General features: G+C 40.5%; 1 protein-coding gene across 1 annotated transcript in view; it reads left to right on the top strand.

Annotated features, from left to right (window-relative positions):
• The window catches only part of ARSB (arylsulfatase B), a 138,705-nt gene that overhangs the window by 39,875 nt on the left and 72,915 nt on the right, over positions 1-25,915 (top strand). The window contains exon 5 of the mRNA XM_019640999.1: positions 20,631-20,874. Within this exon, the coding sequence (XP_019496544.1) occupies positions 20,631-20,874 (244 nt within the window). The remainder of the gene's footprint in view (positions 1-20,630; positions 20,875-25,915) is intronic.

Below are 25,915 nucleotides of genomic sequence, written 5' to 3' on the forward strand. Positions count from 1 at the left end.
CTTTCTTGACTTCCTCATTTTCATGTTGATCTCTAAGATACCATTTGAGATTCTGTGGTCCCATCAGGGAAATTCAGACACTCTTTTCTATAGGGCAGAGCACCTTCTAAGCAGGTTCACAATCTCTATATTTCCAAATCACCTTGAAAGCCCCCTTCAAAGATTCTGATTCCCCAAAGTGATTCTGCCAGGATAAGAACCAGTGAAACAGAGTTTAGACCCAGGAACTCATTATTATAAAAATTTCTCCATTGCCACATTTTTTTCATCCTCAAATCAAAGACAATTTACCCTTCAGAAAATAATGACTTTTATACATTTTTAAATAAATTAATCCTCACAGAAGATAAGGTCCAGCCATGTTTCCCATTTGTGTGACTTTTATGAATATTTTGCATTGATTCAGTGACCACTTGTATTCTTGCTTATTTTTCCACTCTCACTATTCAACCTTACTTGATCAGTGATTCAAAAGAACAACAAAAAAGACACAGTCCAACTGGTTGACTTTAATGTGTCAGCTTTTAACTCTCTCTCCGGAGCAATGGTTTTCAAAGTATAGTCTCAGGAGTCACCACGACCTGGGAACTTGTTAGAAATGCAAATCCTCAGGCCCCTCTCTGGACTAGAAACTCTGGAGGTGGGCCCAGCAATCTGTGCATTGTGGCAAGCCTTCTAGGTGATTCTGATACATGCTATTGTTGGAGAGCTGTTCTAGAGAGATTTTATGTTTTCAGATAGTTTTTTTAAAGTATGCTCGGACATTTTTGAAGTAATCATTGTTCAAGCTACCATGCTCTGGAAATAGGAGGGATATTACATTTCTAAGAGGATATTTCCCTGCCTTCCTGTCTTTTTTATCCTTCAGAAGTTTTCATATTCTTTTCTGCTGTGAAAGTCTATCCATGTCTCTGCCAGGTTGCACACTGAAGCTTTAGGCTTAAATTAGTTCTATTATCATGGAAACTTCGATAACCAATGCTATTTAAGTGATCTCTTATAACATATGATATCACAATAGATGGAACAGTGATTAATGATACATTTATTTAATTTCTACTTTTTCATTCGTTTATTTTTTATTGAACCTTGTAGATGACATTCTTCTTTTTTAGAACATAAACAAGGATTATCTTTTAAAGTTATCCAACAAATGCATTTGTTCTGTAATACACCCAAAGATTTCTCTTGTCAGAGGGAACTTTTTATTAAGTGGAGTGCTCTGGCGAAGAAGGTGTGAGCATAAGCAATTATCATGAATTAAATGACGAAGAAGAGGATAAGGGCACCTGGTCCCAAGTGAGGAAACTTGGACCCAAAAGGTGGCAGAAGCAGACTTAGAGTCCAGGGCTCCACGCTTCCAATTCAGTATTCTCAGCTTGAAACATCCCTGCCTTCAGGACTGTACAGTTTACCTAATTGCTTAGATTTGCATCAACGGCTTGATCCAAGCAGGGTTTTTCTTTGTTTGTTTGTTTTACTATAGAAAGCATTTGCAAGTTCTTTCAAGGGCAGCACATAGCTTTATTTAACTCTCTCAAGCTCGCTCATCTCTGTCCAGTTGCACCAGGAAATTCCAGGTCTAGCCAGAGAGCCCCCAAAGAGTTAAAAAGACAACCAGCCTGCAGAGGAGAAGAAATTGATGTCAAAAACAGATGTTCTTCTGCAGGCCTTGCTGGATTCGTAAGTCAGTAAAGGCAGCATGTACGCATGCACGTCAAAAAAAAAAAAGTTTTGGCCAGCGTTGTGGAGAAATGTGTTGTCCCTCATCTGCAATTCCTCTCCAGCCCTTGCTGTATGGGAGCACTGTGGAAGGGCTCCCGGGAGATTGGTGGCCCTGACACTTGAGCCATTAACTCAGAACTCCCTCTAATCCCTTGTTTTCATTGTTGGCGTTGGGGCAGAGCTGCCCGCACAGACCCTGCCCGTTTTCATTGGCTGCAGGGATTGTTATTGGAGTGGCTGACAGCTGTCTGCCAGGCTGTCTGAAACCGCCTTCCTGTGCTCTCTGCCGCTGCTCAACTTCACAGCGCTATTGTTCCTGTTGAGCCTTTTTCTTAAAATCTTTCCCAGCTGTATCCTGATATGGTAAACCACTTAAATTAGCTCCAGATTGTTCTGTTTATTTTGTGTTAGATAAGCGACAAAATACAGTCCCAGCAGCCAGCCAAGAGGAGGGTGGAAGTTGGGGGGATGGGGATTGGGGGACACAAGCAAGGTCTTTTACCAAAAAAAAAAAATTAAAAAAAATAGCATTCCCAGACAAAACCATGAAAAGGCACAAATGTGATGCAGTCCCTGGTCTTGCATTTTACATGTGACCCAGATGGGCTGGCTAAGTAATAACGTCGTATCTGAGCACACCTCATTCCAGAAAAGAAAATCGGGACCCCCAGCATGAAGTCACACTAAGAGGAAGCTAAATTTCCATTTTTGGAAATAGATGCAGTATTTGGTTGCCATGTCAGCTGTCCAGGTACCATGCTTGATGACCTGATTGTGATAGGAATCCCTTTTAAAGTTTTTTAAAATTGTGCTTCCGTATTGAGTGCATGGTAGCTGATGGGCTCAAAACCAGCTGAAGTTCACCCATGTCCCTGTGGGCTCAGCATTTGAAAATGATCTCTTCCCTGCTGTCATTTGAAACTAGCAATCCAAAGACATTGAGTCACCAGCATAGGTATTTTCCACACAGCTGTGAGTGAAAATTCACAATGGACTTGGCCCCCATTTACTTATGCAGGCCATCTGTGCAACTGCTCTGCCCGTGGCCTCTCCTCCTTTGTGGTTGTCTGCTCACAGGGGCTCTCCATGCAAAGCCTTTCTGAATACTTAACAGAAACTATGTCCAAATAGAATAGATACTGCCCTTGAATGAAGATACTGCCTTTGTGATTGTAGGAATCAACCCAAAGAAAATATGAAAAATAAACTTCCGAATGCTTTAACTCGGCTGAAGCATACAAACAATGCCAGCAACCAGCTGAGTTACAACAATTATTGAGGATTTTGTGTTGGGTAATTCAAGACTCCCCAGGTCTCATGATTCACTCCAGCCGGACAGGGCCGCCAGTCTTCATTCTGAACCAAGGTTCTGGAAACCCTTTTTACCCAGGTGATAAAAGGGGAGTAGGTAGAAGAATGGGGTCAGGAATAATAAAATGCCCCTAGAAACTGCCTCTTAGTTTCCTTTGGGGAAAATGAACTCAATGTGTAAACTCTAGTTTGGAGGAATAATTACCCCATTGAACTCCCTTTCCCTCTTGTGAATATACTTTTTCCTCTCCATCAAGGTCTAGCATGCAGTTGAATGGCCTCCGTGTCACCCTCTCTAATTCCTCGGTTTTTCTCTCTCTCTTCTTTTGTGTATCCTTTTTAGCCCTAATTGTGGACAATCTTGTGTTTTTCCCCTGGGCCAGGGTTTCCATGGATGACATGTCCTTTGAGAGCAGGTCCTTTGAACCTGTGTTGTCTTTTCCCACAGTGCTGGAAACAGTCGTGGGTACCTAGCATGTGTTTAATTAAGGCCTTTCACACAATTGTTTTCTTTTTTATTCTGACCTCACAGGAGGTGTCATTCATTCTGATTCTGTATTAATTCAGGCAAAGGTAAATACAACAACCAAACAACACCAAAGACCCCCAAGACCAGATATCAACCCATTTTCATTAAAATCGTGAACACACCCTTCTGGTGTTGGGCAGGATGGAGTAAGCCACCTAAAGCCTGTATTTCTCATCGATTCCAACTAAAAACTCTGGACAATAAAGAAGAAAACTACCCGGGGCACCTGAAAAGCAAGCAATTGCAGCCAAATGGTGAATGGGAATTTTGTCAAAGCTTTATCAATCTTTGTACCAGGGGTGACTTTTGTGGGGTTTGTTTTCTCTCCTCTGCCTCTCAGCTTTGACCCAAGGGCTGATGGAATTACAGAGCTGTGCAGTAGGCCGTGGCAGCAAAGTGTCCAGGTGAAACCCTTATTTCTAACCAGAGATTTGGGAAAGGGGTTCTTTGCTGGAGAATATAGGAGACTTCCTATTTTATCCATTTCTTTTTTCTCTTTTCTCTCCCAGCCCTGTTCCAAAACCAGTCCCAGTTAAGGATCTTAATTGCTTTTGCGATGGGGGTCCTGGAACCTACAACCCCAAAAGAAGATCCTCTCTGACCAGATGACCAGGGAAAAGGAGCCCTTTTTTGCCCAAAGAGTGTGGGAGAATCCATTATTTGATCTCTCTCTTTTCTTTTGCTGCTTTGCTCCCAAAGACAGCCTCAGTTGTGCAGGAGTGCATGATAGAACAGGAGGCTAGGGCTGGCCGTGTGGCACATTGGTTAAGAGTTGGCTTGGAACTCCAGCTCTGAGCAGCAGGGCCCCGGTTCGGATCCCACATGAGAGTCAGTGACGCTGCGTCCTCTACAGTTAAGATGGTGAACAGCAGCTCAACCTGGAGCTGGGCTGCCGTGAGTCGCCCATGATGGCGTAGGCTGCAGTGAAGCTGCAGTGGGCTGCCATAAGCTACCGTGAGTGGCTGGCAGTCAGTGTGAGTGGCCAAGAGCTGCCATGAGCTGCCTAGAGCCACTGTGAGTGGCCATCCAATGGCCGGCAACCAATTGCCTCACCCAGGACGAGCTCAGTGATAATACCAACATGGGCCAGTGAAGTGACATCCTCCACAACAAGACTGAGGAACAAAGGGACAACAACTTGTCTGTTCCCCTTCCCCGATTCCCCAATGCTGTTCCCCTCCCCCAATTCTCCAATAAAATCTTTAAAAAAAAAAAGAATAGGAGGCTAAAACCTAAAATAAACCTGACTTTGTGACCAGAGGAACCAGGAAAAAGAACCCTGAGGCCTGGGAAGTATGGGTGGAATCTCAGAGGGGAGAGAGCTGGAGGGAAGGATCCCCTGATTTTGTGCGTGAACTGACGTAAGTCCCGGGCTCACCTCCAAGCTGCTCATGTGCCACAGAGACGCACAGAAGCCAAGCAAAGGCTTTAAGCACTCAGCTGTGATCTAAACCACTGCCCAAGTCCCAGACTGACCCTTGAGTGGTACACACAATGGGCAAACCCAAAGAGCATAGCAAAAACTTCACAAACTAAACTGTCATTAGCACCACTTTCCACAGAAGGTGAGACAAAAGTTGTAGTCTGAAACGAACTGTTGATTAGAACCAATCTCCAGGAGATAAAGTTGAACACTCTTGAAAAGTAGAAGTTCTCTGCAGAGAAATAGAAGAAAAAAAAAGAGGACCAGTTTGAAATTTTAGAACTGAAAAATACAGTATCTGAAAATAAAAACTCACTCTATGGGCACAATATCAGAATGAAGATGATAGAGGAAATGGTCAGTGAACTTCAAGATAGATCATTAGACATTACACAATCTGAAAGACAGAGAGGAAAAACAAAATTGAACTGAGTTGTATGGAGAGACCTGTGGAATAATATCAGAAGGCTTAATATGTATGTCATTAGAGCCCCCAAAGAAGAGGAGAAATAATTGGTGCAGAAAAAAATATATGAAGGAATAATGTCAGAAAACTTCACAAATTTGGTGAAAGATACATATATAGATTCAAGAAGCCCAGTAAAATCCAATCAGGATAAACCCAAAGAAAACTACACTCACACTGTGATCAAACTGCTGAAAACCAAAGATGAAGAAAAAATATCTTGAAAGCAGCAATCCCCAATTATGGGAATGTATCCAAGAGATATGAAAACACGTTTATATAAAAAAAAGTATACCCACATGTTTATAGGAGCTTTATTGGTAATTCCTAAAAACTGGAAAAAAAACTCAAATGTCCTTCAAAAAGTGAATGGATAAATGAAACTGGTACATCTCAACACACTACAACTACTCTGTAATATAATGAACCGTTGATACATACACTAATGTGATGAATCTCAAATACATTATGCAGAGTGAAAGAAGCTAGACTCAAAAGGTAACACACTGTATGTATAATTCTTTTTATATGACATTCTTGAAGAGGCAAAAACTTTAAAGATGGAGAAAACATCAGTGGCTGCCAGGGATTGAGGAGGGGGATGGAGGATTTGATTACAAAAGGGCAGCATAAGGGAGTGTTTTGGGGGTGATGGAGTTGTTCTATGTCTCGATTGTGGCTCTGCTTATATGACACTATTTGTTAAAATTCATAGAACTGCATCCCAGGAATTTTACTGTATATAAATCAGAAACTAAAAGAGATCGCTGGCACACCATTTCGTAGGTGACAGGGTTAATATATCTTCATGTCTATGTGAAGTATGGAAAAGATTCATATAATCTCTTAACTATTTGGAAGTCATTTTCCACTTGATTCCATATTTAAACTTGCAAGAAGCCAAAAATGGATAAACAATAAGCCAGTCCCTTTGTGTACTTATAAAACGCTTCCAAAAAAGAATTTTTTTTTGCCTCACATGCCAGGCAGATGTTTTGGAGGGTCAGCTTACAACCAAAGGCCCTGATGAAAAATTGAGATATAAAAATAGGGGTCTGTACAAGAGAGACACATTGATTCTAGGAAAGATCGACTGTTGTTAAAAGAAGCCAAGTCAAGTTGATGGACTGGTGAAAACAAGAACAATGGATCTGACATATCCTGGAAGCTCTGTGTTTTGAGAATTAGGTGGGAGTTAGAGATGCCCTGTCTAGAAGAATCACATGTTGCACCGAGGCCGTTCCTTGCCTGTGTTCTGAAACATACATGGAATGGGCAGGCTTGGACTGTTTCCCTGAAGCAGATGGTGTACATTCCTGCGACACCAAAAAGAGATTCCCTGAACGTCAGATTTCTTCTTCAACCCACCTCTCATCCAAACGACGAAAAGTGTCGGATGGATGCTTATTTGCAACGAGATCCCACCAGCTGGCCAGAGCTGCCCTTCCTTATACCACTTATTCTGCCTTCGTAGTTTTGTCATCACTCTGCTTCCTCTTACACCATTCTGAGTCTTATCAATTTTTATACACAAATGTATATAAAAAAACCAAAGCTGTTGGTTTTAAGAAACTTTTGCCTATCCCCAAGCCATAAAGATATTCTCTTAGGTTTTTCTATACAATCTTTATGGTTTTAGCTTTTACATTCAGGTCTTTGATTCATCTTTCTTTGTCTCATACAGTTTTGTTTTGTTAAGGTATAATTCATATTACCATAAAATCCACCCTTTTAAAGTGTACAATTCAGTGGTTTTTGGTATATTCACAAAGTTATACCATCATTACCATTATCCAATTTTTATCACCTCCTCCCAAAGTCCTGTATCCATTAGCATTTCCCACTCCTCCCAGCTCCCAGCAACCACTAATCTATGTCTCTATAGATTTGCCTATTCTGGACATTTCATATAAATGGAGTAATACAGTAGGTAGCCCTTCGTGATTGGCTTCTTTCATTTAGCATAATGTTTCAAGGTTGATCCGTGTTGTAACATGTATCAGTACTTTATTTTTTTTTATTGCAGAATGGTATTTCTTTTATTGCTGTATATTACCGAAAATATGTCACATTTTCTATATTACTGAAAATATGTCACATTTTCTATATCCATTCACCAATTAATGGACAGTTAGGTGTTTCCACTTTGGGGGGCTATTATGAGTAATGTTCCTATGAGCATACATATACAAGATTTTGTGTAGACATGTTTTCATTTCTCTTAGGCATAGACCTAGGAGTGCTTTTTCTGGGTTATATAGTAGCTCTATGAGTATATTTAACTTTCTGAGGAACTGCCAAACTGTTTCCAAAGAAGTTACACCATGTTTTTCCCACCAGCAGTGTATGAGGGTTCCAATTTCTCTATATCCTCTACAACATTTGTCATTGTCTATCTTTTTTTTATTATAGCCATCATGAGTGTGAAGTGGTATCTCCTTGCGGCTTTGATTTGCATTTCCCTGATGCCTAACGATATTGAACATTTTTTCATGTACTTATTGGCCATTTGTATGTGTTCTTTTGAGAAATACCTATTCAAATATTTTACCTATATTTTAATTGTTTTTTTCTTTTTACTATTATGTTGTAATATGATTTATCTTTAATCTTTAGCATATGTAGTTAAGTAGGGGTTGGCCATGGTTCTTCTCCCATCTTTAGATATCTAATTATTCTAAAATAATTTGGTTTTTCATCTTTGCTGAATATCAATGGTCGTTTAAGTGTGGTTCTTTTGCTAGGCTCCCTAACCCAGTACCATGCTGTCTTGATTAGTATAGCTATATAGTAGGCCTTTAATTTGGGTAGTATGAGTATAATTCTTTCAACATTGTTTTTCTATTTGAAAACTGCTTGCAATCCTAGGGTAAACCTCACTTGATCATCATGATTGTAGCAGGCAGAGTAATGTTCCCTTCTCTTCCCCAAAGCTGTTCATGTCCTAAAGCCCCAAACCTGTGAATATTTGTTATATATTATATTTGGTATGGTGATCTGTAATCTTTACTATTGTAATCGTTTTGGGACACCACACATATAAGGCAGTGAACTTAATCCATCAGTGTAGTGTATGTTCTGACTGCTCTACTGATTGGCTGTCCCCCCTTCTCTCTCCCAATCCTTGGCTACTCTATTTCCTGAGACACAGCAGTATTGAAATTAGGCCAATTAATAGCCCTACAGTGGCCTCTAAGTGTTCAAGTGAAAGGAAGAGTCACACGTCTCTCACTTTAAATCAAAAGCTAGAAATGATTAAGCTTAGTGAGAAAGGCACATCGAAAGCCAAGACAGGCCAAAAGCTAGATACCTTGCACCAAACAGCCAAGTTGTGAATGCAAAGGGAAAGTTCTGGAAGGAAATTAAAAGTGCTACTCGGATGACCATACAAATGATAAAGAAAGCAAAACAGCCGTATTGCTGATATGGAGAAAGGTTTAGTGGTCTGGATAGAGGATCAAGCCAGCCACAAAATTCCTTTAAGACAAACCTAATCCATAGCAAGGCCCTAACTCTCTTCACTTCTCTGAAGGTTGAGAGGTGAGGAAGCTACAGAAGAAATGTTTGAAGCAAGCAGACATTGGTTTAAGAAAGGAAGTTACCTCCATGACATAAAAGTACAAGGTTAAACAGCAAGTGTGATATAGAAGCTGCAGCAAGTTATCCAGAAGATCTAGCTAAGATAATTAATGAAGGTGGCTGCACTAAACAACAGATTTTCAATGTAGATGAAACAGCCTTTTTTTTGAAAGCAGATGTCATCTAGGACTTTCATAGCTAGAGAGGAAAAGTCAATGCCTGGATTCAAAGTTTCCAAGGACAGGCTGACTCCCTTGTTAGGGACTAATGCAGCTAGTGACTTTAAGTTGAAGCCAATACTCATTTACCATTTCAAAAATCCTGGGGCTCTTAAGAATTATACTAAATCTCCTCTGCCTGAGCTCTGTCAAGGGGACAACAAAGCCTGGATGACAGCACATCTATTTACTAAATATTTTAAGCTCACTGTTGAGAACTGCCTCTGAGAAAAAACGAATCCTTTCAAAATTTTTTTGCTCATTGACTATGGACCTGGTCACCCAAGAGCTCTGATGAGATTAATGTTGTTTTCGTGCCTGCTAACACAACATCCATTCTGTAGCCCATGGATCAAGGAGTAATTTTGACTTTTAAGTCTTATTTAAGAACTGCATTTCACAAGACTATAACTGCTATAGATAGTGATTCCGCTAATGGATTTGGGCAAAGTAAATTGAAAGCCTCTGGAAAGGATTCACCATTCTAGATGCCATTAAGAACATTCACGATTCATGGGAAGAGGTCAAAGTATCAACATTAACAGGAGCTTGGAAGAAGTTGATTTCAACCCTCATAGATGACTGAGGGGTTCAAGACTTCAGTGGAGGAAGTAGCTGCAGATGTGGTGGAAATAACAAGAGAACTAGAATTAGAAGTGGGGCCTGAAGATGTGACTAAATTGCTGCAATCTCATGATAAAACTTTAACAAATAAGGAGCTGTTTCTTATGGAAGAACAACGAAAGTAGTTTCTTATGATGGAATCTACTCCTGGTAAAGATGTTGTGAAAATTGTTGCAATGAATACAAAGGATTTGGAGTATTATATAAACTTAGTTGATAAAACAGTGGCAGGGTTAAAGAGGGACTGACTCCAATTTTGAAAGTTCTATTATGGGTAAAGTGCTATGAAACAGCATCACATGCTACAGAGATATAGTTCATGAAAGGAAGAGTCAACTGATCTGCAAACTTCATTATCGTCTTATTTTAAGAAATTGCCACAGCCGCCCTACCCTTAAGCACCACTACCCTGATCAGTCAGCAGCTGTCAACATGGCTGCAAGACCCTCCAGCAGCAAAAAGATTACTACTTGATGATGGTGAGCATTTTTTAGCAACAAGGTATTTTTTAATTAAGATATGTACATTGTTTTTTTACACATAATGTAATTGCACACTTAATAGACTACAGTGTAGTCTATTACAAACTACAGTACAGTCTATACAAATCTAACTTTTGTATGCACTGAGAATCCAAAAAATCCTAATGACTTGCTTTATTTGCAGTACATATTTGCTTTATTGCAGTGGTCTGGAACTGAACCCACAATGAGGTATGCTAGTAATTGCTATTATATAAAAAAGTAAAACCTGTGAATGAGTTCACAAGTGGATCATATATTACTACATCAACAATAAAAACAAAACAATCCCAACAATAAAAATGGATTCACCTTTTGCTTCACCTGCAAAAAAGTAACACAATTATTATATCTATTAAACATGGGGCATCCAGCCATAATGTTCACACATATGCATAGCAATCACAGGCTTCAGTCCACAAACTTAGATGTGCAAGAAGTGTGACTTGCTTTCTTTGTTGCTTATTTTCCCATCTGTAACCAAACTCATTACTGCTGGGGTCCTAGTTCTGCTGGGTGGAAGAAACCTGGTTTCAGTCAATTCAGATCGTCTCCGTTAGTTCAAGGTCTCTTTGTCTCATCCCAAAGCTTTGGAGCTGAGGGGAGCATGTGGTCCATAGTTACCATCCCTACTCACTCTGCACAAATGTTCCTGTTCCTGTCTGGCTTTTTGGTGTCAGCCATCTAGGTCTTGCTGCAACCTCCTTGCCTGTAGAGATTTACAGCATCTCTTGCCTCACCTGTGCACTTCTCAATAGCAAACGAAAACCATTCATCAGTGGGGCTACAACCTTCCACACTGTGGTGTGAGGGCCTCTGAACCTGCAGCCATTGCCATCTGCAGCACACTGGGCATGGGGAAATGCAGGGAACCTTGCTGTCCCTCCCCTTGTTCCCAGGATCCCCTGGGGAATAAAGCATAGGTAATTGCCACTTTTGGGTTCCCACCTCTATCATTCTCTCTAGCCTGGGATGCAGTCCTGGGGGCCCAGGTGCCTTAGGATCACAGCCATGTCCTCTTGCTCTGCCTCCAGCCCTCTCTCTTCTAACTGGCTCTGAATAGCTCCTAACTGAATGTTTGTTTAAGCTAAACCTATTAGCTAATCAGTCTGCCCACTGTCCCTTCCCTGAGGCCATACACCCAATCCCCTTTCTACTTCCTGGGTGGGAGAAAGTCATAGGGTTACAGGAATTACTAAGAATGAGAAAATCCTTGACTTATTATTTCTAAACATCATTCCAGTAGAGCGCTAAGGCACGTGAGGCACTCTGTTTGACCTATAATCATCCTCTCCCTTTTCAGTATATAGACTTAACTCTATGCCAGGATAATAAAAGTTTTTATGTGCTTCTACTTATGACCTCTGCTAGAAGATGACAGGCAAAGGTGGTCACATTATATTGATGCCAATAGGATCAGTATCACGAATATGAAATATAGACCTTTTTCTAAATCTAAGCTATCCCTAACTGTGTACCATGGGCCTCTTATTATCTTAATGATGTAGGGTCATCATTTTCATTTTTTAGTTACTGTGTTTTATGCTTCATACAGTTGTCCTTTATATACATCAGTGTGGATCAGTTAACATTGGAAAAACAGGTAAATACATTTTTAGCTTGAGGTCTACTTTTAAATTTTGTGTTTTATTTTATTTCATTTTAAGATTTTATTGGGGAATTGGGGAAGGGCAGCAGCCAAGCTGTTGTCCTTCAGTCTTAGTTGTGGAGGGCGCAGCTAGCTCAGCTCCATGTCCAGTCACCATCCGGCTGCCCGGAGGCAGCTCGTGGCCACTCAGCTCAAGGTGCCATGTTCAATATTAGTTGCAGGGGGCACAGCCACCATCCCATGCGGGAGTCAAACTGGCAACCTTGATGTTAGGAGCATGTGCTCTCACCAACTGAGCCATCCTGCCACCTGTTGGCAGCTCAGCAGCAGCTCAGCTGAGGCACAGCTCACTGGCCCATGTGGGATTTCAACTGGTGACCCTGTTGCTCAGAGCTTGTGCTCATAACCAACTGGCCACACGGCCAGCCCAAAATTTGTATTTTCTTATTCATATTCTTCTTTACTTACTCATAGGATGGTCTGTACGGGTCGTATATCCAGCATTCTAATATGCAGATTCTAGTCTGCTATGAAAACTAGGAAGCCAGGCACCATGCATACGTATTATTAGAACCTTGTCTGAGACTGAATGGGCCCTGCATTGGGAACTAATTGCAGAGACTTGGTAATGACTATTGTGGTTACTCAGGGACATTTGTTTGGATTTGCTTGATCACTCGGACTTGTTTTTATTTTTTTATCCCAGTTCATGGCTGTTCAGGAGATACAGATTTTCCCAGATACAGGACCTCTCTCAACATCTCTTTATTTCCTGCTGAAATGCCTCCATTTAACCTCTAGCCTTTCATTAGGCACAGAGACCCAGTCTGCTTACCACATGTTCTCCTCTCCCCCAGCTGCCTTCATTCCCAACACCCAGCATTGTCTTTCCCTGTTGGGATGTCCAGTGTCACCAGATTTCTTCTCACTCTCACCGTGCACACCCTGATCAGAAGGGGAGCTGCCTTTATGCGTGGTCAAGAGGACCCAGAGTCCGAGGACTCAGAGTTTGTTTTACTTTGGCTTTGGAGCAGATGTCATCTGCAGATCCAAAGCAAATGTTTTTCTTATACCTTTATTAAGTATGCATTCAGTGTTTAAAATTTTTTTAACAAACATCCTTAATACGAGGTGTGACAATTAAGTTTGCGAACTTTGTTGCAATGATGTTGCTAACCTTTTTGGATATCAGAGGGATTATTCATTATGAAGTTGTACCAACTGAACAAACAGTTAACCAAGTTTACGATTTGGAAGTGCTGAAAAAGCTGTGTGGAAAAGTTAAATGACCTGAACTTTTCACCAACAATTCATGGCTCTTGCATCACGACAATGCGCCAGCTCACATGGCACTGTCTGTGAGAGAGTTTTTAGCTACTAAACAAATAACTGTATTGGAACACCCTCCCTACTCACCTGATCTAGCCCTCAATGACTTCTTTCTTTACCTGAAGATAAAGGAAATATTGAAAGGAAGACATTTTGATGACATTCAGGACATCAAAGGTAATATGATGACAGCTCTGATGGCCATTCCAGAAAAAGGGTTCCAAAACTACTTTGAAGGGTAGACTAGGTGCTGGCATTGGTGCATAGCTTCCCTAGGGGAGTACTTCAAAGGTGACCATAGTGATATTCAGCAATAAGGTATGTAGCACTTTTTCTAGGATGAGTTCACGAACTTAATTGTCTGACTTCATATGCTTAAAATCGCAGAAGAAAGTTCAGTTGTTTGCCTACAGATATGTAATGAATTAGGACACTGTTTTCCAGTTCCCAATTCCATTTTACCTTTTGGAGACCAAATGTTTTCAATCTTTCAACAGACTTTTGAGTCTTTTCATCCTTAATAAATGTTAAGGAGAGATAAAATCCCATTGGTATTTCATCATTATAAGCAATGACATTTGCCCCATTAAAATGAGGAAATCTTTTTACTACAACCTTGTGTAATCTTTTTCATCCCCACTCATTCCTGATTTTGCCCTTTCCCTGCGTGTATCTTCCTTGATCTCCGGCTCTTTTGGTGGCTCCATCAGTTATTTGGGGCCTGGCTGCCAATTCCGTTCCACCAGCGTCCTCTTAATGCTAGCGCAGCAGGTATGCTCCCTGTCCTGGTGCCTTTAATCAAGATGTAAAGTCTGATTAGTGTCTGACTGGGAGTTGGGGGTCAGAACATTTATCTGCCCTGAATGCTGCAAACCATTTAAAACCCCTTCAAACATTCAAATGAACATCCGAATAAAGATTCTCTTTCTTTCTGACATTTCATTTGAATCACAGGCTATGGCTATTGCACCTCTTTCTTTGATTACTGGTGTACTTTATTTAAACTCATGGAAACCGAAAGGAGTCACCCTGGCTCTGCCCCAGTAATAACAACCAAACCCCTCGCAAGTCATTCCTTGACTCTCAAGAAATTACCTACAGAGAAGAGAATGCAACCTAGAAGGGCTCTATGCTTAGAATACTTTCTTCTTATGAAACATGGTGTTTTAGAGTGTGGCTGTAATACCTACATTAATATATATTTAATAAATACCCAGATAGGAGCCTGCTCTGTACACTTTGATGCTACTGCTGGTGTTGATTATCATTAATGAAAATAGCTAATGTTTACTGAATAGTACTTCTGTGCCAGGCCCTGCATTAGGGTGGGTATTGTTGTTATCCCTGTTTTCCAAATACAGAAACTTAGGCTTGCAGATAGAGTAACTTTCCCAAGCCCACAGTTTTTAACTCCTTTCCCTTGAATATATTTCAGTGAAATTAGAAATGTGGGAGTAGGGATGATAGAGAAAAACGATGACAGTCGTGAAATACCCAAACACCTTCTTGTTTATATGTAGTCATCATTCAGCTCAAATTTTCCTTAAGTTCTGGAAACAGAGTATTAATTTAGTCTTTAATTAAGAAAAAACCTTGACGCAGAGCACACACCCACCCCCACCCCCCACCCCACCCCAGTCTGTAATTGTTTAAGGCCCTGAACTGCCTCCTCCCCATGCCTGGGCTCCTGTCTCTGTGTTGGTGGTTGGCTCTGTCCTGTCATTCTGGTTCCAGCTCCTCTAAGAGGCCCGGTTACCACCTACCATGAATGGAGAGGTCTTATCTCTTTTACTATTCACTCCATGAAAGAGAAGACTTTGTCTTGTTTGCTGCCATTTGCCCAGAACTAGAGTGGTCCCTGGTACATGGTGGGCACTGTAGAGAGATTTGTTGACGGGGCGAGTGAGAATCCTCTTCCAGGCCAGGACCGATGCTTCCTCAGATGCTCTCGAACAACTCCCTTGACTTCAGTGCAACTGACCAGGTGCCAGGCTAGACAAACAACTCTGATATTTGTTTACATCCTCACAGGGTTCCGGGAGCCCTCCTTGCCAATATCCTATTAAATGAATATCTATCTATGTGCAGAACAGCTTCCTAAAAGTCAAGGTCATAGAGTGGCTGGATGAAGGCTTAGAAAAACTGTGCAGTAATCAAAGTTCGTTTTTAGTATCTTCAGCCTCTATTTTTGGAGGCCTTTTCTCCGTTTGTTTATTTGTTCCCCCCCCCCCCCCAATTTTTGAGCTCTCTCCTTGACATCCTGTGCCAGGTCCTGGGAATGCAAAGACAAATGAGACATTGTTCTTGCTCTTGAGATGCAGAGCTAGGGAGGAAGACAAACCCATGAACAACTAATTAATATACAGAGATAAGTGCGATTAGTGTGTGTATAAGATACCAAGATAAGTGTGATAGAGAAATGCATATAAAGTGCAGCAGGAGTACAGAGGAAAGGTAAAGACTGGCAGAGGAGTAAGCGAAAACTTCACAGAAGATGTAACATTTAACCTGGGACTTAAAATTTAAGTCAGGCAGAAAAGAAGGGGGAGAGCATTTTAGGCAAAGGCACCAACATGTACAAAGGCGAAGTCAGCATGAACATGTAATAATAACAGGGAGACGTTAGTTCTGTATGACTGAGCACAGGGTGCTTCTTATGAAGAAGGGCAGGAGCTGATGTTCCAAAAGTAGGTTGGCCCAGATGTGAAGGATTCTGTGTGTGGGGCAGAAGTTTGAACGTTTTCCTGATTGGCAAACAATCAGAGGTCTTTAAACACGGATGTGGCCTGCTTGGTTTGGGGCTTCACCAAGATGCCTGTAACAGCCACATGAAGCAGTCTGTAAGGTACCTTAGGAGACCAGGTGAGAGGAATGTCAGACCCAAGGCAGTGGGGCTGGATTGGAAGGATGCACTTGGCAGAAATGAATGCACATTCGATCCAAAATGGTTGAACAAGAAGGAAGGAGAAGACCATCAGGTTGTAAATTGAGTATCTGGGTAGATATTTTCTCTACAATATTTTAGTAGGAGAAGATTGAGTGTATCTAATCCTTTAGATGACTACTAAGACACATGTTAACTCTCCAATTTACATTTTAGTCATTTAAAAAATTAGCCTAGAAGAAGCAACCATCAGCAAGCAGGTCCTTTTTTTAGACAAAGAGGCTTCTGGGTAATTGAAATCATGTTGTCTACGCATCTGTCACACTCGCATTGGTGGCCCTGTTCAGATGGAAGTCCAGATCCTGGTGCAAGGCTGCTGGAGCCTTCCTTGCTTTTCCTTCCGTGATCCCCAAGTCGGAGTGAGGAGATGTCCTGGGTGAGCCCAGGTTCAAGGGGGGCGGTGACATAGAGATATATATGCTGATGATTCAGGGTACCCAGCCACAGCCAAGCCATGATATTACATTATTTGGGGAGTAGTCCTAAAAACTAATGTTGTTGTCACAGTTCCATCTTAATTTTTATCAGCTGGATATGGATGAGGCTTCATTGTCATGCACTTCATGCTTTTGCTCAAATCTTTGGCTAACCGATGTTTTTCCATGACTTTTTGACAGTTATTTTTGTTCAATAATGAATAATAAAGTGAGATTTACCATCTGTATATGACAGCATTTGTTTTATTTTGACATTTCTTTTCTGGACAGCAAAGGTTTTATAATTAGCTTTTCCCTCTGCCAAAAACATTGCTGAAAAGCTATTTCCCTGAAAAAAAAATGTTTCATAGTTCCCTTTGCTAGTTGAAGTCATCTTATTTTGATTTGGAAATTTTTTTCCCAAGTCAGTCAGGAAAGGAAATAAAAATTTCTCTCAAAAATTAATTCTTCACAAGAACAAAAATTAATTTTTGTCCTAAGAAAATTAGGAGGGAAAATGAAAAGAAACATGTTTGAAATGGTGGTGGCTCCATTGTCTTTTTAAAAAAAAATGTTATTGACGTAAAATTGGTATATAATAATACGTAAGTTGGTATATGCATATATAATATAAAATTGGTATATGACATTATATGTTTCATTGTAATTCAACATCTGTTTGCACTACAAAGTAATCACCACCAAAAACTAGTTACTGTCTTTCACCATACAATTGACCCCTTTTAGTTTATGTTAGACTTAAGTGAGCAATATAGGAAACCCCCCTTTCTACCTTGTTTCAAATGAGCTTATTTGATTTTTGATATTATTCTGATGAGTTTTATATCCAACTCTTTGAAATACTGGGGAGACTGTGCTGGAACTGATGGACAGCACCCTATTTCTCGAAGACCTAAGTCTGTGGTGGATTCTGCCCCTCCACTAATAGGTGGCAACCATCAGCTTGGTGCTGCCTGCTCCCCCCTCCCCACAATGCTGAACTGTCCTCTTCATGCAGCCGGGTCTGCAGTTGGCTCTGTGACTGCAGAGCCCAAGAGAACAAGTTGCAGATGTGTCCATTCCCAGTGCTGTCTCTCTCGAGTGCTCTTGAGAAAAGGATGGAAAAAGCCGTATCCATAACAGATGATACAATGGCTTATCATTGCTAATGACAAAAACATCACAGTGAGCTGATGGCAAAAGCAGTCACTCTCACTGCATCGGCACCGTCCTCTAATAATAATATGTGCAAACACTTTCCAGCTCCTACAGTAGCAACCGTGGCCAAATTCCCTTTACAGTCTAGGCAGCGGTTCTCAACCTGTGGGTCACGACCCCTTTGGGGGTCGAACGACCCTTTCACAGGGGTCGCCTAAGACCATTGGAAAACAAAAAGATATTTACATTACGATTCATAACAGTAGCAAAATTACAGTTATAGAGTAGCAACGAAAATAATTTTATGGTTGGGGGTCACCACAACATGAGGAACTGTATTAAGGGGTCGTGGCATTAGGAAGGTTGAGAACTGCTGGAGAGTATTTTCCTGAGTCATACCTGATGGGCGGCTCCTAGAATCAGATTCCAGACCCAGCCAGCCTTCTCCCCATCATCTCCACTCTTATTTCCACCACCACTATCTCACATTTTTGTATTGAGCACTCACAAATATGTGCAACTAAAAGAGATATTATATAAGATCTCAAAAGTGTATCTGTTTAAAATGGAGACAACAGGCATTTTCTACAAGCATTGAGCTAGTATCATAACAATCCAGACAACAGCGTAAAAGTAGTGCTGTCTCGGCCATTCTTGTTCTCACGGGTAGAATGTAAACATTTCTTTCCAGTGTATTTTTGTATCACTTGAATAGCACCTTCTTTTAAATTTTGATATGTTGGTTGTGGATGATGGATGCTCTGTGAAGTCGAAGAAGCGTGGAGGAATTCTCTCTGTCTAAAGATGGTGCCCACTGTTTTGAATACACAGGTCTGCTTGTGTGGAGTAAGAATGTGTATTTAATACACTGGCTTGGGGGACTGGGCCTTGGTTTTTTGTCAAGAAGAGATGTCAGGTTTAAGGAGAGGTTCCTGTAAGTCTGTGACAGCAAATGAGAGGGACTGTCACCCACCCGTGTGTTGAAGAATTGTTACTTTCATCTAATGTAACTCAAGACTCTTCTCCCTACCCTTCGCAAAGCACAGAGAAGAATGAGGTGTGTTAAGGGCTTGATGAGAAGCCTCCATGGCAGAAGAGCCTTAAATGTCTTACCCACCAATGACGAAGGTGGTTCTCCTCTAAAGGGAATTGTCACCTTGAAATAGCTCTCCTGCCGTATCATAGAAAGAATGTACACTTTGCTGAGATTGACCGTGTGTACGGTTTTCATAGGGAAGTGAAACTCTATGTGGCCCATCGGTATAAAACTACATCAGGAGCATCAGGAACACGGCACTCTGGGAGCAGAAGGTGCCTGGGAAGTCACACACATCTTGTTTGAATCCTAGCTTTGCCACTTATTGGTTTGGCCTTCTCACACCTCATTTTTTGAAAGCAACAAAATGGTTTTAATACTAGACTATTTGTTGTAAATATTAGCTACCACTTATTGAATGCTTAGGCTCAGGTACCCAGCCAAGCAATTATCATAAATGGTGCCACTGAATGTTCACCATGATAGATAAGGTGGCAATTATTATCTCCACATCAAAAGTAAAGAAACTGAGGCAGTGTATTGCCCTGTGTCGCATAGCTAGCGAGTGGCATCAGACTTTCATTCCAGATCTGTCAGACAACAGATTCTGTGAGAGGTAATGTGAAATTAAAGTGGTGCATAGTAGGTGCTTAACACATGTTAGCTCTCTTTCCTTCCATGAGTCTCCTGTGGCTTTGATAGATCTTGATCTATGTTAGATTTTTTTTTTTATGTAAGTCTGTCATACTGCCCTCATGTGGTTCATTTGGATAACAGTGGCTTTTAAAAAATGTGTAATTCAGGTATAATAACATGCAAATAAGCATTATTTAAAATGTCATCTCTAAAGTCACCTCAGTATATGGATACTTTTGGAGATGATATGATTCTACAATCTCACTATACAAGAGCTAGCACTTTTTACTTTCTACGGTCCAACTTAATTCCTAACTCTTAGCCCTAACCATCTGGTAAGACACTTCCTTAGCCAGTCACTCTTGTAACTTCTCTGGCTTCACCAGTGTCCTGCATTTCTCTAGTTGCCTGAGAAGAAAACCCTTCTCTTCCCTGGCACAGCACATGATGAAGCTTTGTCTTGCCATCCTGTTGAGAAAGGAGGAATTTTTCTTGGAATTATATTTTCCACCCAACTGCTCTGTTTACAGAGACATTTAGCCCACTGGAGAAATCTTCAACTTTCACACTTTCGAAAGAATTCAAATCACCAGGGAGTAGAATGTTACTTCAGTTACCAGTTTAAATGTTAGACAGTTTTTCCAGGAGGAAAATTAAAAATCTGCTGTCCTCCTCTATCAGGAACTTTAAGTCACTAAGTGAAACGCACTCAAAGGTTTTCATGTACCAGGAGGGCTCAGCCTACCTGCATTCTCCTACGTCACACCAAGTTGCACACATGCACTTGAAACCTAGTTCATTGATTAGCACTAGGCTCCATCCCAAGCATTTGCCCTCAGGGCCCTTCCTCATTTTTTCAGTGTCCCTATCCATGGAGGATTTAATGGTCTCGTGTCAGATTTGTGCCTCATTGCACCCTAGTTATGTCTGGGTGAGGTAGGGTCGTTTCGGGAGAGAGAAGGGTGGTTGGTATGGGAGGGGGGTAAGAGGAGTTATCTTTTTTAGTTCTTAAGCACCATTTGAAGCAACATATGTAGAAATCTTCTGTTCTTAAATGTATCTAATAGTTAACATTGTCCTCATGCCAACACCTAATTGTGTTTCAGATAATGGAGGGCAGACTTTGGCAGGGGGCAATAACTGGCCCCTTCGAGGAAGAAAATGGAGCCTGTGGGAAGGAGGCGTTCGAGGGGTGGGCTTTGTGGCAAGCCCCTTGCTGAAACAGAAGGGTGTGAAGAACCGGGAGCTCATCCACATTTCTGACTGGCTGCCGACTCTCGTGAAGCTGGCTGGGGGAAGCACAAATGGTACCAAACCTCTGGATGGCTTCGACGTGTGGAAAACCATCAGGTACCTCCTAAGACAGATACTTTTTCTTTTTCCTCCCAAGAACAGCTTGACTTGATTGAGTGAGAATGATGGCTTTTGTGTGAAAATAATAGTCAGCTACCAAATAAATGATTTTTCAAAAGAAATGCATTTAGAAATATTGTAATTATATACAGTAATACCTTAGTTTGCGAGCATAATTCATTCCAGAAACAAAATACGAGTGCCTTGCAAGACATCACTTGTTTACCACGTTAAAATGTATTAGAAATGTTTGCTCGTCTTGCGAAACACTCGCAAACCAAGTTACTCGCAATCCAGTGTTTTACTGTATATGTATATTTTATTATGCAATTGTACACACACACACACACACACATATACACAAAGGGTGCCCAAAAAATGTATACACATTTTAAAAACGGACAACTGTATTAAAATTGTAATAATATATACCGATAACAAAAGATGAATACAAGTCACATTTGACTTCTGCAATTACAAGAGGTGCTCAAAGTGGTTACCATCAGTGTCCAGACACTTCTGATTACAGCAAACTACTGCTGGAGCAACGTTGACCAAAGTGTCCACTTGTATACATTTTTTTTGGCACTCCCGATGTGTGTGTGTGTGTGTGTGTGTGTGTGTGTGTGTGTGTAAAATTTATATTCAGGTATACAAAACAACGTAATTATTTATGCCCCTCACAAAGCGATAGCTTCGCCTCCCTCCCCCCCCCACCCCCTTCCAAGTCTACTATCCCTCTGACATCCTATATAGCTGTTACAATACCATTGTCTATATTTCCTGGGCCTGTGTTTTACTTGAAGAGAAAGGCTGTCCTCAGCAGCTCACCCTCTACAGGAGGTCTTTATGCAGAGAAGCTTTTCTAAGAAGTAGGTTAGGGTATTGTTTTCTTCCTGCAGAGGGTCAGGTGACCTACCCCATGGTTTGCTGGGAGAATGGAGGACCAAGCAGGGGGGAAAAAAGCTGGAATGTGAGTCATGGAACAGCTGTGCATAATAAGTGTCTAATGAATACCTACTGTGTGCCAAGCGCTATTCTGAGTGGGAAGGAATTAGGAATGAACAAGACATGCAAGATCCTGGCTCTCATGGAGTTTATATTCTAAGTGGAGGGGAGGAATAAACAAATAAACACATAAATATGCAAAATAACTTTCACTAGTGATGAGCACTTTGAAGGCAATAAAACAGCAAGGGGTGATAGCGACAGCTGGCAGATGCTGAGGAGATACAGTCTGGGGAGCAGAACCCAGACCCAGCTTGGGAAATGATGGGAGCCTTTTTCTGTTTAGCCCACAGTACAGAACAGTGACTGAAAGCGGGAAGGCACACACCTTAGAGCAGCGGTTCTCAACCTGTGGGTCGCAACCCCTTTGGGGGTCGAACGACCCTTTCATAGGGGTCGCCTAAGGCCATCGGAAAACAAAAAGATACTTACATTACGATTCATAACAGTAGCAAAATTACAGTTATAGAGTAGCAACGAAAATCATTTTATGGTTGGGGGTCACCACAACATGAGGAACTGTATTAAGGGGTTGCGGCGTTAGGAAGGTTGAGAACCGCTGCCTTAGAGGGTTCAAGGAAGAAAACTTTAAAACTTGCATTTAATTTTAAATATTGTTATTGTTTTTAAAGTATATGATTTTATAAGGTAGATAATATATTAGCAGATTAGTACATATATCCAGTTTACAAATAAATGTACATAGTTTCGAGATATTGTTTTTACTGATGGAATGGCAATTGTCCAATAGTTCAATAGTTTCCCACCTGTATTTGGTGTTACAGCAACGGGCAGGGACTGACGCATCGCCTAGAGCTCTCCCTTCTTCTTTATCCCATTCCAGATGCCCTACCTCAAAAATAGGAGTTTCTAGTCTTAGGAAACACATGGAGTATTTAGGAGTAAAGGGCTATGACACATGTAACATACCTTCAAATGATTCAGAAAAAAATTATGTGTGTATGTGTACATATATTTATATATACATTCATATACATTTTTATTACAGAACAATAAATATATGTGTGTGTTTATGTGTGTATAGAAAGAATAAAAATGGAGTCAAATATTAACAATCAAATAATTTTGGTAAAGGGCTTAAGTGTTCTTTTACTATTTCCTGTTTTTGCAACTTTTCATAAATTTGAAATTATTTCCAATTGAAATATTTTTAAAAATAGGAAAGTCTGGCAACACAGGGCCTACATTTCCACAAAGTCAACAACTGATGGGACTCAAGCAGCTGCTATCATCCTTAGGTGAAGTAGTCACCCTTTAAAGCACCAGCCTCCATTGATCTCAACTCCCAATCCAGGCCCACTTCACTCATTTATGCAAATTCTACCATTTGTCTGTACCTTGATATACTTAACCTTTCCCATAACTTAGATTGACTTTTATTTTTTTAATCAGTAACACTGTAATGAACAATTTCTTCATAAAATCTATCTACATTTTGGATTTTTCCCTTAAATATAAATGATTTGAAATTAGATTATTGAGCTAGAAAATGACCATTTTATATAGTTTAAAATTTTTCTCTTGCTTTTTTGTTCGGAAAGCTTTTTCTTAGCCTGAAATGTGTTAAATATTTATCTATGTTTTCTAAATGTTGTGATTTGATTTTTCTTCCATATAATTCTTGAATTGTTTGTTATAAGAGGATTGTATGTGTTATGTAAGGTTAATATCTAAATCAGAGGAGTGGGTTTTTCCCCAGGTTTTCAAATTACATAGACCTCTTCGAGACTGAAAGATGTGAACTTATAGGAAAAAAAGTACCTAAACATATGCACAAAAATTTAGATAGTATTTATTTTTATGATATCAGACATTGATTACATTTTCTTTTCTGTGCGATTGAGTATGTTACATACTGTTGAGTCAGCTGAGACTCCTGGTGACCCTATGAATGAGTGATGTCCAAAATGCCCTGTCCTCAACAGCCTATGGCTTCTTTTATGGAGTCAGTCCATCTCCTATTTATTTATTTATTTATTTATTTATTTATTTATTTATTTATTTATTTATTTATAGCTGAGCCATCCTGCCAACAGCAGCAGCTCAGCTAGGGCCAGAAATCGAACCGCTGTTGCTCAGAGTTCACACTATTGAGCAAGCTCTTAACCAACTGAGCCACTTGGTCGGCCCTCCATCTCATATTTAATCTTCCTCTTTTCCTGCTGCCTTCCATTTCCCCAGCACTATTGTCTTTTCCAAAGACCCCTGCCTTCTCATGATGTGCCTGAAGTATGACAGCTTCAGTTTTGCCATCTTTGCCTCCAGTGGTATCTCAGGCTTAATGTGCTCCAGTACCCACTTGTTCATCTTTCTGGAGATCCAGGGTATCCATAGAGTTCTCCTCCAAAACCATATTTCAAATAAATTCATTTTTTTCCTATCAGCCTTCTTCACTGTCCAACTTTCGCATCCGTACGTAGTAACTGAGAATACAAGGTGTGGATGATCTCAGCCTTGGCCTCTAATGACACATCTTTGCTCTTGATGATTGTTCCTAATTCTTCCATGGCTGTCCTTTTGAGTCTCAGCCTTCTCTTGATTTCACATAGAAAAATATGAAAAACATTCATTACAGACGTATGCCTCTCTCACACATTTTTAATGTAAAAACTAATACATTATGATAATACTTTATGATAAAAAAGGAAATCAAACAAAAATTTCCAAGCAAAGCAAGACTTGAACCTCAGTTCAGCTTATCGTCAGCTTTGAATGTGAAGGCTGTTGAGGTTTTCCTTGAAGAAGTAGGACAAAGTTTTGAATGGATTTGATATGACAACACATGCATCACGCTTGACATCCAATCAGTCTTGATATTTGTTTTGTTGTGTTTGAGTGGCAAATGTGTCGTAAGCCCTGGCTTGAAAAAGCACGCCATAGCAAATGAAGGCCAAGCTCTTTAGCACACTTTGCAGATGAGGGTAGGCTTGAGTTGAGAAACAGTTGAATTCATTGTGAATAATTTCCTCTGTCCTAGTTCACTGAGGTTATTATCTTTGGCAAAGTCCAAGCCATTGATGTTCATCCATATCACCACATTTTGGGTTATAAATCCGCATTTCAGTCTTAAGATTCTCTTGATCAGAAGTAGCCTTTAAGCATTTGGCACATGTTTGCTTCAGACTGCAGAGAACTTGGAAAGAAGTTTGGTCCCTTTAACTCCAAAAGGTCTTTCCTTCAGTGTTAGAGGAACACTGAACTCCTAGTGACCTATCTCTTACAGAGCAGGACCCTTCCATTCTTGAGCAGCATGCGTGATGTTGATTGAGGGCTTTAACCAAAAGATATGGCCAAAAATACTGTCCAAATCTGCTAAACCATGAGAGAGTAGAGGTTCCTTTTCTATTTAAAAAAAAGTAAAATTTTTGCCCAAAGTTTAATCTAGCTCTTGAAGACTTTCCTCTGCAAATCCAGCCAATCTTTAGTAAGCAAAGAATTGCTCTCTTTCTGTTCCCATTTCTTGATAAAAGATCCTAAAAAAATGATTCAGCCCCCTTCCTGGCCCTGATGAAGCTGATGCTTCTCACAGCATTAGGCAAGCCTTCATTCAATATCAGCGGCAGAGCATTTGGCACCCAGGCCCGCTGATACAGAAAGCTATCAGTCAGATTGACTCCTGGACCTTCTTTTCAAAAGCAGCAAAAACAAATGGACAGCCAAATGCCAGAGAAACTTGATCTGTGCCCAAAGTTCTGCAACTTTTTTCCAGTCAAATATTTACTTGGAAATACCATTTTCAAGATGATGGTAGTTTTTTAAAATTTCAAGAGGGCCTCATAAAATAGGAATGCCAGTGATGGATGAAAAACAGAGTTGGCTGTGCAGAGAATATCAGAGGTTTCCCTAGTCGCACAGTTATCAATTTCTTTTAGACCTGTTTCAAAATATTAAAATATTAGAAGAAATAGCAATTCTGGAGTGGGTGACATTTTTGCAATAGACACTCCTTCAACTGCTTCAGTTTTTCTTCTGTTTCAAGCCACAGACCCTTTGTCATTTCTAGGGGACG

Source organism: Hipposideros armiger, unplaced genomic scaffold (assembly GCF_001890085.2).
Source record: "Hipposideros armiger isolate ML-2016 unplaced genomic scaffold, ASM189008v1 scaffold_55, whole genome shotgun sequence".
Classification (NCBI taxonomy): Eukaryota; Metazoa; Chordata; class Mammalia; order Chiroptera; family Hipposideridae; genus Hipposideros; species Hipposideros armiger.